Below are 18,294 nucleotides of genomic sequence, written 5' to 3'. Positions count from 1 at the left end.
GATGAAGTGCCTGAGGGCTCTTTGTATTGTAAGTCCTATAATAGAGGGGTGCAGTTGCAAAAAGCTACCTAGTTAATTTATGGTAACACGTGGGAACCAATGACCTTATATTTTTTGAAAAATGTTATTTCATTCTTTAAACACATTTTTCAAAAGGTAAAGAGCTTTTCTCTTGCTGAAATTCCACTGCCTTCTCTTAGCCAACGAACTGAACCATTCAGTCTATTAACTTAACCAAAAAAAAAAAAAACGACAGGAAACTTCATAAATATTTAAAGCTGCTGCTATGAATTAAACATTGGGTTAAAGAACTAACTCCTTCATTAAGCACAATGTTTAAATAAATAAATAAATAAATAAGCTCATGACATATATTGCTAGGTAAATCAAATGTTTGAATTAGTAATATTTCAGGTTTCTCTAAACATTTACCTTGGGTAATGCTTTCAATGATTGTATTACATGTGTTTGGCGTATTAGACCAAAAGCAACTTATTTTAATGAAATGTTTAGGACTTCTTTAAAAAAATAGATGGTACATATGTTTGGTTCAGCCATTCAGAAAACAAAGTAATTAGCAGAAATATCTGGCTAAGCATAAGAGAAATGTGACAAGTTTTATATGATTTGAAAAGTACAGCTCAATACTAATCACAGAACATCAGGAGAACATCAATCCAGTGGCCCCTTCCCCTCGCTGAGTTTGATTCTGTGCTTTTGTCCCTGTAGGATGTTCGTTCAGTAGACCATGCCAGAGCACCTGTCGTCTGCCAGGTCTATGGTGCAGTGGGGTTACAGAGGTGATTAAGATGTGGCCCAGCCCCACATCAATACCCATCAACCTGGATTTCTCCCTGCCTACTATGGTGGATGGAGAAAATGGAGTAGAACAGAACAGTTACTGAACTTAGGATTTAGAAGATCTGCATTTGTATCCTTGCTACATCACTGCCTGTGTGGCCATGATGAAGCCTCTTTATTGAGCCTCAGTTTCCCCACCTAGAATATGCCATAATAATTCTTAACCTATTGTGACTTTTGCAGAATATAATGTGAAACCATTTATCAAAAATGAGCATTATCCTTATTTTTTTCTTTCCCATCGTATATAGGAGAAAAGGGAACCCATGAAATGTTGCAATTATTTAAAAAGCTCTGTGAAAAAATATAGTGATAATAACATTTCTTGAGTGTTATGTGCCATTTGGTCCTCACCACAACCAAAGAGGCTGAGGCACAGACAGTGACATAGGGGACATAGCCACAGCAATGAGGACAGGATTGGCCCCCTGCTGCCTGGCTCCACTTTAATTTCTGTGCTCTACACCACAGAGGCCACCCCTACCCCTGCTGGGAATTCACTGAGGCTCCATCTTCAATGATGTCTATTGCTGTTTTATTTAATGTTCTCTAGGAAAAAAAATGTATTACAAAAAGTTAAGAAAGACACCTTTTCTCTTACAGTGGACTTGAAGGCTCAACTCTCTTGGAGTTGAGTTTGCTTAAAAAGAATTAGCTGCTCATTTTCCAAAAGTTGTAGGTTTAAGGAATTGCTTAGGAGAGCAACTCCCATATAGTTTGTTCTCACAACGCTTATGCTCTGAAAAATTATTGAGGACCTCAAAAAGCTTTTGTGTATGTGGGTTGTAATATGGATATTTACCAGATCAGAAATTAAAATTGAGCAATTAAAAAAATTAATCCACTTAAAGTAGTAATATGGCCGGGTGTGGTGGCTGACACCTGTAATCCTAGCACTCTGCAAGGCCGAGGCAGGAGAATCGTTCAAGGTCAGGAGTTCAAGACCAGCCTGAGCAAGAGCAAGACCCCGTCTCTACTAAAAATAGAAGGAAATTAGCTGGACAACTAAAAATATATAGAACAAATTAGCCGGGTATGGTGGCGCATGCCTGTAGTCCCAGCTACTTGGGAGGCTGAGGCAGGAGGATCACTTGAGCCCAGGAGTTTGAGGTTGCTGTGAGCTAGGCTGAATGCCACGGCACTCACTCTAGCCCGGGCAACAGAGTGAGACTCTGTCTCATAAATAAATAAATAAATAAATAAATAAATAAATAAATAAATAAATAAATAAAGTAATAATATTATGGTTAACACAAATTAATTTTAACAAGTCTCTAATGTCTGGCTATAGTGGAGGTCAGCTATAGTCTCATATTTACTTCTGCATTCATTCTCTTGCAATAGCATATGCCACATCTGGAAAACTATGCTGTACACTCACGAGAGAATGAGAGTGTATAAGGCAAAATAGTGTCCCAGTGCTAATTATTAAAATAGTTTTGATCTCTTGAACTTCTTGGAAGAGTATTGGGTACTCCCATGGGTCTCTGGACCACATTTTGAGAATTACTGCTTTAGACATGTCTTTTTCCCTAGTGTTTTGACCATGAGGTGTTAATGATATGGTACAAAAGTCAGCAAAGCAAAGGGAACAAAATGGAATCAGCTGAATCAGTTAATCAGCAATTTAATGAGAAAGTCAAGGACAAACCCAAACTACTAGAGAATGATCATTGTTTTAGTAGTGGGTAAACACAATAGGACTGTAATTTGTATTACATATGTTAGAGAAATTCATGTTTTTACCCTGTGGTTTGTTTTGTTATATTTAATGTGTTTAATGTTAAAAGAGACTGAATAGGTAGTAGATGGTACTTGAGAAAGGCAAAAAACAAATGCACCACTTATTTGCCTGTGATACTGAGTAATATCTTTAAGTCTCAGTTTATTCAGTGGTAAAAGTAATAATACGGGTTGAACATCCCTGATCTGAAAATCCGAATTCCTAAATGCTCCAAAATCTGAAACTTTTTGAGCACTGACATGATGCCACAAGTGGAAAATTCCACACATAAATACTTTTTTTAATGCATGAAATAAAATTAGTGAAAATATTTTATAAAATTACCTTCAGGCTATGTGTATATGAAACATAAATGAATTATGTGTTTAGTCTTCAGTCCTGTCCCCAGGATATATCTCATTATAAATATTCAAACATCTGAAATCTGAAATTTCTGGTCCCAAGCATTTCGGGGGTAAGGGATGCTCAACCTATAATAACAACCACCTCTTGGGAAGATCTGGCATTTAAACCTTACAGCAGCCCTCTGGATTATGTGGCCTTCTCCTCCTCCCATTTTACAGAAAGAAAGGTTAGGTAATTGCCATAAGTCACACAGCTAGTGACTGGTAGGCACTCTGGCTCTGAAGTCCCTGCCCTTAGTTGCCCCTTTGTCCCCCCTTCCCCTCCCCCAGTGCTATGTAGCCTTCTGTACCATTCTTACTTGGGTTTTTTTTGTGTGACATATAAAAGATATGTAATTTATGTAAAGGGTACTTGGTCCATTCTCGCACACACTCATGGCTACTATTCCTCTTTCTCTTCTTCCTGTTTGTCTTGGTGTGTTGTCTTCCTCCTCTTCCTTCACCTCCCCTCAGTCTTCCTCCTCCTCTACCCCCATCATGGTTAGTGTTTGACTTTTAACCTTCCTTGGTTCTCAAAGGTCAGGGACCTAGAAGTCTTTTTCTCCTTTGGGCTCACTGTCTCTCTCGTCCTCTGAGCCACTGATGTTGGTACTCCCAGCACAACGGTCTGGTTCCATTGCCTTTCAGACTTTGGTTGTTGACTTTTGAACTCCCCACGGCTTTGGGGACCATCTTTGTGACAGGATTGCTCTTCAGTCTGCCTGGAGAAGTTCTACCCTGGCTTATAGTCACTTATTCTGAGTGTAACTTCTTTCTATAGTTACATTTATTCTTCTTCTTGCATTACAAAAGGGATTCGGTACAGTAAACCTTTACTATATTAATGGTATTTATTTTAGAGTTTCAGATTGCCAAAAGACAAAACAGGCACCACAAGGATTGGTGACCTCGCGCCCCAGGACATGAAGAAAGTTTGCCATTTAGCCCTAATTGAGTTGACGGCCCTCTATGATGTATTGGGTATTGAACTGAAACAACAAAAAGCTGTGAAAATCAAAATGAAAGGTAATCATGAAATGAAAAAACAGTTGGATTTACTTCTAAAGTAGCAAGGATGGACTTGGCTTTTTAGTGGTATTCCTGCTGGACAGGAGAACAACTACAAAATAAACTAACACTTGAATATTTCTGAAGTTCAGATTCTAAAAGATTGCCTTCAAGAACTTTATAATTTGATACAAATACACTGTGTCCTAGACTGTAGAAAGGAAAGGCATAATCAAATAAGTTGATTCTCATAGAAGGGAATTCTGAATCAAGGAATCCTAACTTGTGCTTTCTCCTTTGAAAATTATATATTTAAAAAGAAACATTTGGTACACATTTATTTCCAAAATCTTGAAAAATGACATTAAGTTGATTGATTCTGAATGCTTACTTTTGCTTATTGGAAATACAGAGGATAGTTAGTGGTCTGTACCCTTTGTTCATTGACATTCTCATTTTAACTATTTTGGAAAAACATTCTTTCCACTATTAAGAAAATGATGCCATTGTGACACACAATACCACTAGATTGTACTCATCATGGAAACGTGTAGTTTTTCTTTTGTAAGCAGCTTGCTTTACCCATTACATAAACAATTTATTTTTTATAATATGCTTTAGTTTTTGTTTCTACAAGCTTTTAGCAGCCCAGAAGTCCAGATAATTCTCTATTGACAAAGCTGTTTAGGAATCTTCGTCCGCTTATTTAATCTTAAAGGTATCTCCCGAAGAGAAACCAAGGAGGGTTACTGAGTTGCTATGGTAACATTAGCAAAGACAAGTATTCACCTGATTTAGGTTTTAGAGGCAATTACTCGATAGGACCGAAGTGTACCTTCCCCTCAGGTCCTCCGTCATGCTGGGCCCCAGAAGACCTCATTCTGCGCCCAGTTCCTTTGACTATTTTAGCTTAAGGCCTAGGATGGTGAATTTTTGAGTTAAGTGCTGCTCTGGTTTTTTGTAAATCCATTACGGATAATGAAGACTTCAGATGCTTTTTTAGAAGCTTATCACAAAGCTTTCCCCAAATACAACAGAGAAATATAATTTAAATAGTTGGGAGTCAGTGCCCAAGATTTTTCAAGGAGCCTAGAGAGGTTTTGTTTTTAATTTTGTTGTGTTTTAAAATTGCATCCTAGCAGAGAAATATTAAGTTGTTCACATTAAGACTGTCATTGTTAATAGAATAGAATTTCTTTCCATCTTTTTAAAACATGTGTGTCAAAGCCAAGATATTTATCTTATATTTTACGCTAGACCCATGGCATTTTTAAGGATTGCATCTTTTCTTAGTTCCCAAACTGAAAAGTTATAACTGGGTTACTGGCTTTCTTTTGAATGACATCTCGATTAAGTGTCACAGACCACAAGGTAATCCCCTTTTCCATGTTCACAGATGAATTTTATTTCCCTGATGATGTGTGTCATAAAGGAAAAAATTGTCACTTTGGTGCTAACTATCCACTCTGTGGGGAGGGAGGTGCTAGTAGAAGCTATGTTCCTACCAGACTCAAGGCCTATGAGTTCCATTTAGAAAAATTATAAATTATGACTTGTCATTTCTTTTGGAGTTATTCCTATATTAAACTTCAAATTTAAATTCAAGAATACCAGGTATCAACTATGTTTTCCAAAGGGAAACATTCATAGAACAAGGTCATAATGTTGGCTGACTTCTCAAAAAGCAAGTGTTTATATTTGCCAGTATTGTAGAATGTTAAATGTCAATGTAGTATGGAAGAGATAAGTCATGTTTGCTTTTAAGTCAGAACTTTTAATTTGATTACATTTAGCAAAATTATTTGAATATTTTGCATATATAGTCTCACAGTGCTCTATTTCTTTTATATCGTAGTTTGTACTTTTCTAATCATTTCAGTGATTATTTGCAATCATTTGTTTAGTTGTCTTTCCCTGCCAAATTGCTCTATAAGGCAGGCTAATTGGCCTGTGTATATTTAATGGCTAGATTGTATCATTCACTTAGTAAGTGCTCAATAAATAATTGTCTGGTAGAACAACAATGTCAGAAATTTTATGCTTTAACATTTTTGTATTAATATGTTATGGATTGGTGGAAGTGAAGAAATTTTGTTTTCTTCTTGCAGATTCTGGTCTTTTTGGTGTTCCATTGGCAATATTGTTAGAACAAGATCAGAGGAAAGTACCAGGAACTCGAATACCCCTGATCTTTCAAAAAGTAAGTAGGACTGAACTGGTCAGAGTAGAGAGAACATACTTGATCTACTAGTGGTTTGTTGCATTCATATTATTATAGTATAGTTTTCCAATTGATATGCTCTTTTATTTTGTACTTTGATTTTCTATTCAGGAAGCGAATTTGTTCCAAGGGCTCATAATTTTTATTTCATGGTGATGCTTTCTGTGTTATTACTGTAACTGTGATTACCTGGCATCATTTTCCTGTCTTATATTAGCTGGCTTTGTATAATTGAGATTTCAATTCTATAACACATAGGAGTGGGAACTGCTTATAAATTTCTAGGGAATTGAATCATCATGAATATTTCATGCCTGTATGTATTTCCTAAGCTTTCCTATTTACAGTGAGGATGTCCAATTTAATTTACCAGTGCCTATTTACAAAGTAGGCAAAGAAACCATAAAGTAGAATTAGAAAATGATTGCTAAACTATTAAGTCACTTGTGTAGTCAACACTCAATTATTCATAAGGGGATTATCTGTGGCAATATAAAAATTTCCATCCAAGCTCTGAGGCATCATTGTTCAGCATCACCGATTACATTTGATAAAAGCTAGGGAATGCACAGTGAGCAAGGCAGGTCAAATCACGTATGGGCTACCCAAACTGTGGATTCTTTCCTACAGCCCAGGCATATGGCAGGTTCTGAAGTTTCTGGGGACAGCAGAAATTGATTTGCATTTAATTGGCTCAGCAAACTCGTCCAATACTAAGATTCAGTCTACTTGGCAATTATTCTTCCCCTATTCCGAACCAGTCATTTCGCTGTCTTACCTACTAACATTTGGGGCCTTTATTCCTCATCTCCACCATTACCTTCAAACCTGGATCTCATTGTTTCTCCTGACAAACTTTCTAAACACTTTATCCCACTCATCAGCCTCTGCCAGCCAGTGGAACCTGTATCTGTACGGGGAGTTGTCAACAGCACCTGTGATTAACAGAGAGAGACCACAAAATATAGGCTGCATATTCAAATCCTTTTGTCAATAAAAGGTGCAAGTTACTAAACACAGCTGGCTATACAAAGCAGAGATCTCAGCAGCATCCTTTCTAGGTGTATTAGTCAAGGTTCTCCAGAGAAACAGAACGAATATTAAAATATACGTAGAGAGAGAGGAGAGATTTATTTTAAAGAATTGGCTCATGCCACGGTGGAGGCAGGCGAGTCTGAGACATGCAGAGCAGCTGGCAGGCTGGAAACTCAGGCAAGAGTTGATGCCACTGTCTTGGGTCCCAAATCTGCAGGCAGGGTTTGTATGTTGCAGTCTTGAAGCAGAATTGCTGCCGCTTTGGGAAACCTCGATCTTTTAGGCCTTCAACTAATTGGATGAGGCCCACCATGTCATGAAGAGTAATTTGCTTTACTCAAAGTCTACTTATTTAAGGGTTAATCACATCTTAAAAAACAGTGTCACGGAAACACCTAGACTGGTGTTGGACTCCACAGCTGGGCACCATAGCCCAGCTAAGTTGACACACAGATTTCACCGTCACACCACGGAAGTACAGGAGCCTTTGATTCCTATGAAGGTTCAATGATGCATCCTGGCCAGGCTGAGGATTGTATCTAGTCCATTAAGATAAATCTCCCTGGGTCGCTTTCTCTTGAAATTTGTTTCTTATTTATTTAATTATTTTACATTTTTGGTCTCTTCAGCATTCTCTGGAGACTCTCACTGCCTACCAGTTTGAAGTGTTAGATTACAGCCCTAACATGGTTTTGTATATATAAAAAATAAAAGGGAATAAGAAGAATTTACTTGCAGATAATGTTTGTCTGGTTTGAGGTGATGGATATTCCACCTATGAGTTGATCATTTATGTTGTATACATGCATCAAAGTATCATGTGTACCCCCAATATGTACACCTGTGATATAGCAATTAAAAAAATCTGCTTATATTGCCTCTGAATTTTAAGCAAAAATCACAGTGATCTATTATGAAAAATATTTTTTGATTTATCAGCTGACAATTCAGTTAGTTCTCTCAATTTTGTAAAAAGGAAAGAATTGGAAACCACTGATTTGCAAAAAGACTCATTACCAGTCTTTAGAGGATTATGCTTTAATTTTTGAGGCTGTATACCCAAAAAGGGCGCTAAAGTTTATTTAATGTCTGTGAACTGTATCTATTTTGTTTTGTTTTGTCTTTTTTGCTCAGAGACACTTTATTTAGACCATATTCTCAGAAAGGGTTTGGGAAATAGAAATATTGTTAATTTTAATCTATGAAAAAGTTTGCCTTAAAAACCTAATTAGCAAATCCAGTGTTCCCACAGTCAAACTAATCAGTCAAATCAACTACGCTTTGTGTCAAAAAGTCTGACTTCATTTTCATTTCATTTTTCAAGTCACATAAGTATGTAATATATGTATGTATATATTTTGAGAAATGCTATGAATATTACTGATAAATTACAGAACATATCTTGTAAGATAAATTAGGAAAAACAGCATGATTAAAATATATAGATCAATATGATTTTTTCCATCTCTATTTTGTCTTGAAAATAAAGGGAAAGCTATAAAGTATTTCTTATTATTTATATTTTAATATTGTAATATAATGTGATAACTAAAAGTATGTTATTTTCAATAGGAGCAAACACACAGCATTCCTTCAGACAATATATATACATAATTCTATTGGGTGCCAGTATTCAGCCTCAGAGAATAATAAAAGGGGCTCAAATATAAAATTGTAGAAATTACTCTCATTCAGTTATTTAGAAGTCACAATCAATTTTTCCTGTGTATTTAGTGAAAGTGAAAGTCATATATTGCTAAAACCTAGTTTGCTCCAGTAGCTAGCATATAATTTTATTTTTTGTTAATAGGACACAGAAGCATTTTAAACATTTTATAAGATGAAATAAAATGAAAATTGGCTATCCATTGAATGTTTCTTAAATTTGGTTTTAAGTAGCTTATTTAATAATGTCCATCTAATCTAAAATAATTCATGTAGAATTTTTTGCTGTGGGTTTTTATGCAGTGTCACTTGAACAATGTAGTCTTAGAAAATATTCCAGTTGAATTTTAAAAAATCATGTAGTGCTTTGGCCTGAGATGTTTCTATTTTCCTAATAATAAATCCTTAGGAGAATTTTTAGACTACTCTTTGCTTAATTCTTACCTGACTCCCTCAATATCGGTGCATTTGGCCATAATCTAATCCAGGGATGGAAGAGGTGAGGTCATTAAAAAACTGCCATCTCTTCCAGTGTCCACATGGTACAGTATATCTGATTTCAGAACATGTAGACAAAGGTCAAAAGACTGCATTTATGATGCCGTGCTTTGCTCCTAACAGAAACTTTTATATGCAAAGGAAAAACAGTAAGCTTGATGTAGTTTATAGAGCCTCGGCTAATCATTAAAAAAGGCTTCCCTGAAAAAAAGTTTTTTTTACATTCTTTTGGCACTCTAGAAGATTTTATGCCTTAGGATGTGCAGAGTATATTATAGTATGATTTCAGTGAGTGAGGAATGGGTCTGTGTTTTATAAAGTAGAAGGCTATTGTGAATGAGGAGTGGGTGGTAGGAAAGAAAACCTATATGATGCTAGGACATGTCTTATATTTAAACTGAGAACATGAAAATTGATTTCCTTAAAATAGCAGAATACTTTCTGTAAATTTATGTACTGCTCAGGGAATGCATAGTCTAATCGGAAGATCACTCTGCCAGGAAACTGACCACTCTTTTATCTTCTTCTTAGCTTCTAACAGTTTGTCATTGTAATTTCTCCATTTGCCTTATTTTTGTGGATTTCTGCCTTATTAAAAAAAATAATAATTTTTTGATGGGGTTTTGGAGATACAGAGATCTATATGTATTCACTGGGCACCAGGTGTGATTTAGAAGCTATGTCCAAGAACATTTTCTTTAAGTTTACCACTGAAGGCTTAAAAATGAATATTTGCAAACAGTTTTCTTTCGTCATATCATAAATAATTCTTTCTTAGAATAAACCAAAAATGAGATGTAAATATGCAGATGCTAGAATTTCATAGCATTTATTTGATTGCGGAATTTGTAGAAAAGTTAAAAAAAAAAGGGGAATCTTCTTAGTTGCTTTTAAACAATAAACATCTTCATTCCCTGTTTGGAGTACCACAGCTGTTGTGTGAAATTATACCCTTCTGTTTCAAAGTAGAATAAGACCCAACTTTTTCTAAATCGTAACTAAAGTTTTTGGATTTATTGTCTTAAAGGATAGTGTAATAGCATCATAACCTCGTAAAATCCAGTTTACATATCATTGTAATCGTTTTCGTTTATTTATATGTGAAACAGATCCTAAATTTGGAATTGCACCTGTTACAAATATCAAAATCAGAATGTTTTTCTGTTTATACACAGCTGATTTCTCGAATTGAAGAGGGAGGTTTGGGAACCGAAGGCCTCTTACGAATACCTGGAGTTGCCATGAGAATCAAGGTAACCTCTTGGTTCTTCCAATGTAAACATTTTATTGTGTAATTACACTTTTGCATTTTAAAAGCTAACTTGTCCTCCCTACCCCTGTTCGTAGAGTAGGTAAGATAAAACAATAAAATCTCTCTTTTTTTTTGAGACAGAGTCTCACTGTGTTGCCCGGGCTAGAGTGCCGTGGCATCAGCCTAGCTCACAGCAACCTCAAGCTCCTGGGCTCAAGTGATCCTCCTGCCTCAGCCTCCCTAGTAGCTGGGACTACAGGCATGCACCACCATGCCTGGCTAATTTTTTCTATATATATTTTTAGTTGTCTAAGTAATTTCTTTCTATTTTTAGTAGAGACAGGGTCTCGCTCTTGCTCAGGCTGGTCTCGAACTCCTGAGCTCAAGCAATCCTCCCTCCTCGGCCTCCCAGAGTGCTAGGATTGCAGGTGTGAGCCACTGTGCCCGGCCTAAAATCTCTTAACATTCATTTTATATTAGCTTTTCTACAGTTACTTCTGTTTTTTTGGTAAATTTGGTTTTTTTTCAAAATTACCATATTACCTGTAATAATATTATGATTAAAGAATATGGTGAGTCAAAATATTAATAGGGCGGCTATTGAGAGATCTATTCAGGATGAGTAATAACAATTGAGCTTTTGGGTTTTGTTTTTTTTTTTAACGCAGGAACATAGACTTTAGCAGGTGAGCAGATTAGAGACCTTGACAATAGTACACAGTAGGTAGTCTGAGTCTGGCTGGTGAAAGAAGTGAGGGGACTCCCAGATATCCCAGTATAAGCTCCTCTTTCCCCCTTACCCTTTCTTCACCATCTGGATGGCATTTCCTTCCTGCTACCCCAGGGTTCCATCTTTGTGCCCCAAGTCTTGCAGTGGAGAGAATGCTTTCCATGAATGCCTGATAAAGATGGAATTCCCCTGAAGGGAGGCATGCTACATTTGTCTCTCAGGGAATTTGCATTTTAAAGGGGATTTATTCTTGGAATTGCAGCTCTATCTGGAAAATTTATCTAGAAAAAGTTTTCAGTTAGCAGTCATTATCCATTATCTTTCTTCACCCTGTCTTCCAAATTGAGCTTGAGCTCTCCACTGAGATAGCACAGGTCACTGCCTACATCCAATCTATTGGCTTCCTGAGTTTGAAAATCCAAGAGAAAACAGGATAGAGGGAGAAGATATTCCCTGTTCGTTTCCTTAAGATCTTTTCTGTATGAGATCTTTAGATCTGGATCAGGAGGGAGCGATTCTCGGTGGGTGCACAGTGTTCTTGCCTGTGACTCATGGATTGTGGTGCTGCCAGGATTGGACTTATTCTTCCGACATTCCATGGTTTGCATCACCTGCTTATTTTGATTAGTTTACTTAATCTAGGACACTAGTTTCGGGCTCTTTGGCTCTTGCTATTAAATGCATAGTAATCTCATTCTAATAGGATTCTAGTAAACCGATATACCCTGCTCACAGATTTCCGCTTGTGTCCCCTGGGTTTGGTGTCTGGTACATAGAGGTCTCTGAAACTGTCTCTGTGTGTTTGTAAGTTTGATAACTTGCCATTGTCTCACTTCATGTACTGGCACTGATGGTGTGTTCATCACCAGTCAGTCATGGACAGAGTGTGTGAGATTCTGAGATAATTTTGTTGAGAAGTACGTTCTCTTACAAAGAAATAATCCCTGAGAAACATGTAACATAACGTAATATCGTATTACCCATGTCGGCAAGAATAGTGCTGCCGTGTTCAGTGTTTGAAGCACGTGGGCCCTCACTCTCAGAGCACAGTGGCCAACTACAGGAGTCGACAACACGTTACTTTAGTACAGAATAGCGAATATAATGCAGATTTTACTTTGTGATGAGAAGGCTGGCAGAAGGACAAGTTTAACTAAGTGTAATTTCTAAGAAGGCCAATTAAGTGGATTCAGCTGGCTCAACTCTTCAACCCAGCGTGTTGTCATATGCCAAATTAGCAGCAGCTGGTCCATTATAAATAATTTAAAAGATAACGTGCAAAAATTTTGGTTGTCTCTTTTCTCCCCTGCCCCACCAAATTTCTTTGTACTCTTCCCTCTCCTTCCTTCCCCCACTTCTCTCTCCATCTCCCTCTGTTGTCTTTTCCTGCCCGCCTCTCTCTCCCCTCCTTCTCTCCCTGTATCCCGCTCCCTTTTTCTCTCTTTCCCTCTCTGCCTTTTATTTCTCCCTCCCTCCCTCTCTCAGTCTCTCCTTTTTTCCCTCTTTTCTTCCCTCTCTCTCTCTCTCCCCACTCTCCCTCCCCCCACTCTCCCCCACTCCCCATTTCTAGGTTTACCTCCATGTAACTTACCAATTACAAAAATAATTGGGGTGGAGGATAGGGATAGTGTTGGGAAGAGAAAATGTGCTCCTTCACCTTACAAGAAAAACAAAGAACATTCTTTGAGAGAATAGTTTCACATGATAGAAGGAAGTGACAGAAACTTGGAAGGATTTCTAACACGATAGGATTTATGTATGTCACAGTAAAGAAGCATACAGAAAATAGTAATTATGAAACTAAATTGATTTATTAGTAATAATTTGCCTGGCAAATTTTGTAGAGTCCTTGAGGTAAATGAAATTGGTATTTCTAATTCTACATGGACTCATGTAGCTGGCAGCAGGATGGCTGTGCATGTAAGACAGGTATATTGATGTATTTTCATGCCTCATTTGCTATAGAATTGGGTTTTCCATTTCCCAGAGGTGACTAATCAGAGGTAGCTTTCTGTTTTTGGCACAGAGATTGATTATGTATTTTGTTACGTAATATACTTCTAAATAATTTAAAACATAGGCTTGTTTTCTTCAATGAGTTTTTTTCATTTAATGAAGATTTATAGTATCTAGGTGAAGCCCCCAAAGGAAAAGATTATTGTAACCAATCTCTTAATTAAACCTTTACTACTAATGGTTTGTTAAGTGTCCAGGAAAAAATATACATTAAAAAAATTTTTTTTTGGCCTATGGTATAATTTTTTATTGGTAAAATACAATAGGGGTTGAGGGAGTATTTTTTTCTGAGTAACAGAGAAGTATTGACTTTTGGTACTTTGATATGTCTTTTCTAAAGAGTAGAATCTCTTTGTAAAGTGGAAAATGTATCACATTCTCAGTGGGGAAGAAAAATGCACTTACTGATAGCTTCCCCTCCCCTCCATGCCTTTCAGAACCTTTGCCAAGAACTAGAAGCAAAGTTTTATGAAGGGACTTTTAATTGGGAAAGTGTCAAACAGCACGACGCAGCCAGCCTGCTGAAGCTGTTCATCCGGGAGCTGCCCCAGCCATTGCTCAGTGTGGAATATCTCAAAGCCTTCCAGGCTGTCCAGAGTAAGTGCTATTCCTCTTTGAAGCAGTCCTTGTGCTGGTGCCATTCATACTAATTGTTTTAATGACATTGGCCTTACGGAAAACATAACCAGATGTATTTGGGTAGGCATGTTGACTTGCTGATGTCGACTGGTGCTCAAAGGCCATGCACTGTTTTCTTTTTCTCTTATAAACGTGCATCTCTGAATAAATAGATAACAGAATGTTCTCTTCAGGTACAGATTAATCGCATGGCATTTAAGAAACACAATGCATTATAGCGTTAAAACCTGGAAACTTCACGCTTCTCTTATAATAGAATGAATCACATAAGATCTCTGATACAGTTTCCTTGCCAAGTGTTAAAAGCAACACTTACTGGAGAAGCTGTGGATTAACAGTTATCATAAAAGCACAAGGAGACGTGGTAGAGTCTGTGAGCATTTCCTGAAAAATTAAATTCTGAGATTGTCATGCAGAAACATGGAACAAAGCATTTTGCTGCCTCATTGGTGGAAGATCACAAATTTTTTATGTCTTGCCATTTCGTGGTTTTGGGCAAGCTCCAAATTAACGTCTCTAATCGTTCTTGATTCTTTTTCCGGTGAACACAGAAATCTTATAAGGTTTATGTACTGCTATAGCTATCCCTTTTACTCCTAGAGGCCATCAAAAAAGGTAAAATGCCATCATCACATTCAAGTAACCATATCTTTAATTTCCCAGGTGGGACATTTTGAGAGTGAAAGAGGGGCGCTATTGTATGATTATGGTGAACTAGAGTGTCAACCAGAACTGTCCAGGCTATTCTTAAAGAATGCAATATTGAGATGATTTCATGAGTCACCTAGTATCATCACATTTCTTCAGAATTTCTAGGAGAGATATGGCTGAAATTGCCTTCTGTATAAAGTTTTTTTTTTTTTTTTTTTGAGACAGAATCTCACTCTGTTGCCCAGGCCAGAGTGCTGTGGCATCAGCCTAGCTCACAGCAACCTCAAACTCCTGGGCTCAAGCAATCCTCCTGCCTCAGCCTCCCGAGTAGCTGGGACTACAGGCATGCACCACCATGCCCGGCTGATTTTTTCTACATATTTTTAGTTGTTCAGCTAATTTCTTTCTATTTTTAGTAGAGACGGGGTCTTGCTCTTGCTCAGGCTATAAAGTATTTTTTTTAACAGATTTCTTTTTTAAACAAAAGAAATAATCTTCTTTTTAAAATATTTTTTAATGGTTCAATTGTGCCTTTTTGCCTACATTTCCTGGATACAGATTGATTAAAGGACCAAATTTATCACTGAAAATGAAATACTGGGTTGATTCCAAGTTTCTACAAATATGACTTAAATGGGGTGAGGGCTACTGAAAATGACAGTATTAATGATAACAGTGTACTTCTTAGACCTTTTTATAATTGCTTCTTGGTGTTCTCATTTATTCCACAAACATTTATTGAACACCTATTGTGTTCCAGGCCCTGCTTTACACATTCCTGTTGGAATTAATGGACTCTAACTTTGTATTTTTTCACCCACCATTAAAAGAAAGAAACCTCATTGTTACGGACGCCCCCTGATACCATATCATGGAAGGTCCAATCTTTTATGTCTTTCCGTTGGGGAATAATTATCACACAGAAGTTAAAATTATTTCCAAAGCCCTGTTGTGTGTCTGCAAACATAAGGCCGCTCGTCAGATGATCACAGTTGGAAGTGAGCATTCTGAGAGAGAGGAAGCTCTTAGCAGCTGCTTCTATGGATCTCCCACAAACACGCTCTCAACAAGGCTTGCTGCTCAGTCGTTGTGTCTTACATTTTATGGTAATGTTTATGCCAAATAACTTTTTTCTTAAAAAATGAAGAAAGAAAGTAAAGGAAAATGCTCAGTAAAGAAAAGAGTTCAGATTTATTTAATCTGTCTGCAGGTCTTCCAACCAGGAAGCAACAACTACAGGCTTTGAACCTTCTTGTCATCCTCCTACCTGATGCAAACAGGGACACACTGAAGGTCAGCTCAGTTCATTTACATTAAATATCCCTGAGAACTAAGCAGACTAATTTTCTCTATTTGTGGCAAAACAATATGATGTTTATCTTGTGAATGTTAATAAAAGTCTACAAAGAAAAAGCTTACTTTTAAGGACAGAGGATGAAAGCATGTCTTTGATTCCTTATTAATTCATTTACTGGATTGTTATATTATTAATATTACTGTTTTTTTCCTGTGTTTTAAATTTTTAGTATAGCACTTCTTCCAAAGCAGATGATTGAGGTTTGTTGGTTAATGGAAACATGGTTGCTTTTTAATTTTCTTCTTCTATTTTTCTTCATTTTCCAAATTTTATTTAATCAACATGTGTTAGTAAGGTGAAATATTAATGTTTAAACCAAAAATCCTAAGGCTCATTAAATATAAACCCAATGCTGCCTAAAGATATTACAGTTGTCGGTAGTTTAAAGTGGTAGAGTTTGAAATAAGTCGTAATGGTGATTTGAAATGTTTGTCAGTCAAAAGATAGACCAACTCAAACAAATTCCAATTATTTCTCTAAGGGCTTATCCTGAGTTTCTGATTTATATCATCATTTTGGAGTGATTTGGTCTAATATTTATATGATTAAATACTGTTTATTATAGGTGTTGTCAGAGGCTCTCATAATCAGTGGATTGTTGCACGCTGATTTATTTTTCCTAATGGCAGGAGTTTATAGACTAGTTGTAAAGGTTTAATTGTAAACTTTTGTAAAAGAAAAAGGAAAAAAAATAATACATAATTTAGAAAAGTATCTTACGTTTTGCCATTGCCTTAAAACTTTTTTTTTTTTTTTAATAGGTAGGGTGGGGCCCTTGCCTCTATACCACCTACATTTCTTTCTATTTAAAATAAAATCTCATGACAAGACATTTCAAGTCAAGAAAACAAAACTACCAGTTGGTAAATCTTGGAAAGTTTTTCCTGCAACTCATTAAAACTCTTTGAATTGTAACTACATGAGTGATAGTTCTTTAATGCCCATGGAATGAATATTAATACTCAACTTTTCTGGACGAAGCAGCTTATGGGGATTAGTGGAGGCAAAGCGCCACATCCGCTACAGGAGAACTTCCAAAGAGTTATTCCCTTTACTAAGTCGGAAAAAAAATCTTTTGCTTCACTGCTTGTCAAATGAGTAACCCAGAAGGCAGCATTACGTTTTGTTTTGATTTGTTTTTGAGACAAAGGCCAATTCCAGAAAGGGTTACATTCAAACATTGACCCAGGGTGCTGTGTAAGGTTGTATAGATTGTGGCTGAAACAGGGACACGCGGCCCAGGACAATGTGGGGCCGATTATCCAAACTATTCTCTGCTTGCCAGCCATGCCCTTGACAGTAGGGCTTCAACTGCCTGGAAAGAGGAAGGAACATCTTTTTCTTACTTACATGAAGGTTCTTGTTTGGGTGACAGCCCTGTGAATGAGCAGTATATGATGGGAATTGAAAGATACATGATTTGCTTAAAATATACCTGTATTCAGATGAGTTCACATCGTTGTAAGAGGAAACACTTATTCCAATATGGTTGTTATTGGGCCAGGCTGGTCTAGAACTCTTCCTTGGACTTTGCCTCCAAGTCCCAGGCATGTTCTTTTAAAAAATTGTTTAAAAATATATTTTTAAAATTTTAGAGCAATTTTTTTTGCATGTGATGTTACTGGAAGCATAATTTTATAATTAAGGGGGGAAATACCTTTTTTTTTTTTGGTCAAAAACTGGGAGATGCAAACAAGTAATTTTACTTACTTAAGCCTCAGTGACTTAATTAGCCAGCTCTGATGAAGGTCTCAAACAAGAATTTTAATAATAGAAACATTGTAACAAGAATGCCATATGTACAAAGAATAAACCTTAAATTTAGTTCTATAAAAGAGAAGGGAAACTCCATCCTAATATAATTTTAGGAAGCCTGACGCAAAGTTCCCCAATTTATCCAGTGCTAGCACCACTCCCTTCAGTTGCCATGTGGGAGGACAGAATCATATGTATGACTTGTGTAGAATATTTCCATGGCAAGCCCAAGTAAGGTTTAGGAGGCACCACGATAAATACCACCTCCTGGCCTAAGGGTAAAGTGACAGGTGTCTTTGGGCAAGCTGCTTCACAAGAATTATTTTTTTACTTTGGATTCTTACACGTTTGGACCAATGATGGTATCTACCTTTGACTTGGAGAAATAAGGAAAACTGATTTTAAGATATCAAGAGAAGATCCATGTTAATATAATTGTTGACATTTATCCTTTTTGTAGTTTTAAGTAGTTCATTATA

At 36.8% G+C, this 18,294-nt stretch overlaps 1 protein-coding gene across 2 annotated transcripts in view; it reads left to right on the top strand.

Annotated features, from left to right (window-relative positions):
• The window catches only part of ARHGAP18 (Rho GTPase activating protein 18), a 119,574-nt gene that overhangs the window by 79,937 nt on the left and 21,343 nt on the right, over positions 1-18,294 (top strand). For both annotated transcript variants that reach the window (XM_045544337.1, XM_045544338.1), the window contains exons 6-10: positions 3,849-4,014; positions 6,105-6,196; positions 10,591-10,668; positions 13,851-14,010; positions 15,914-15,996. In XM_045544337.1, the coding sequence (XP_045400293.1) occupies positions 3,849-4,014; positions 6,105-6,196; positions 10,591-10,668; positions 13,851-14,010; positions 15,914-15,996 (579 nt within the window). The remainder of the gene's footprint in view (positions 1-3,848; positions 4,015-6,104; positions 6,197-10,590; positions 10,669-13,850; positions 14,011-15,913; positions 15,997-18,294) is intronic.

Source organism: Lemur catta, chromosome 2 (assembly GCF_020740605.2).
Source record: "Lemur catta isolate mLemCat1 chromosome 2, mLemCat1.pri, whole genome shotgun sequence".
Classification (NCBI taxonomy): Eukaryota; Metazoa; Chordata; class Mammalia; order Primates; family Lemuridae; genus Lemur; species Lemur catta.
Note: the sequence above shows the minus strand (reverse complement) of the source record. Positions and strands in the feature narration are given on the sequence as shown.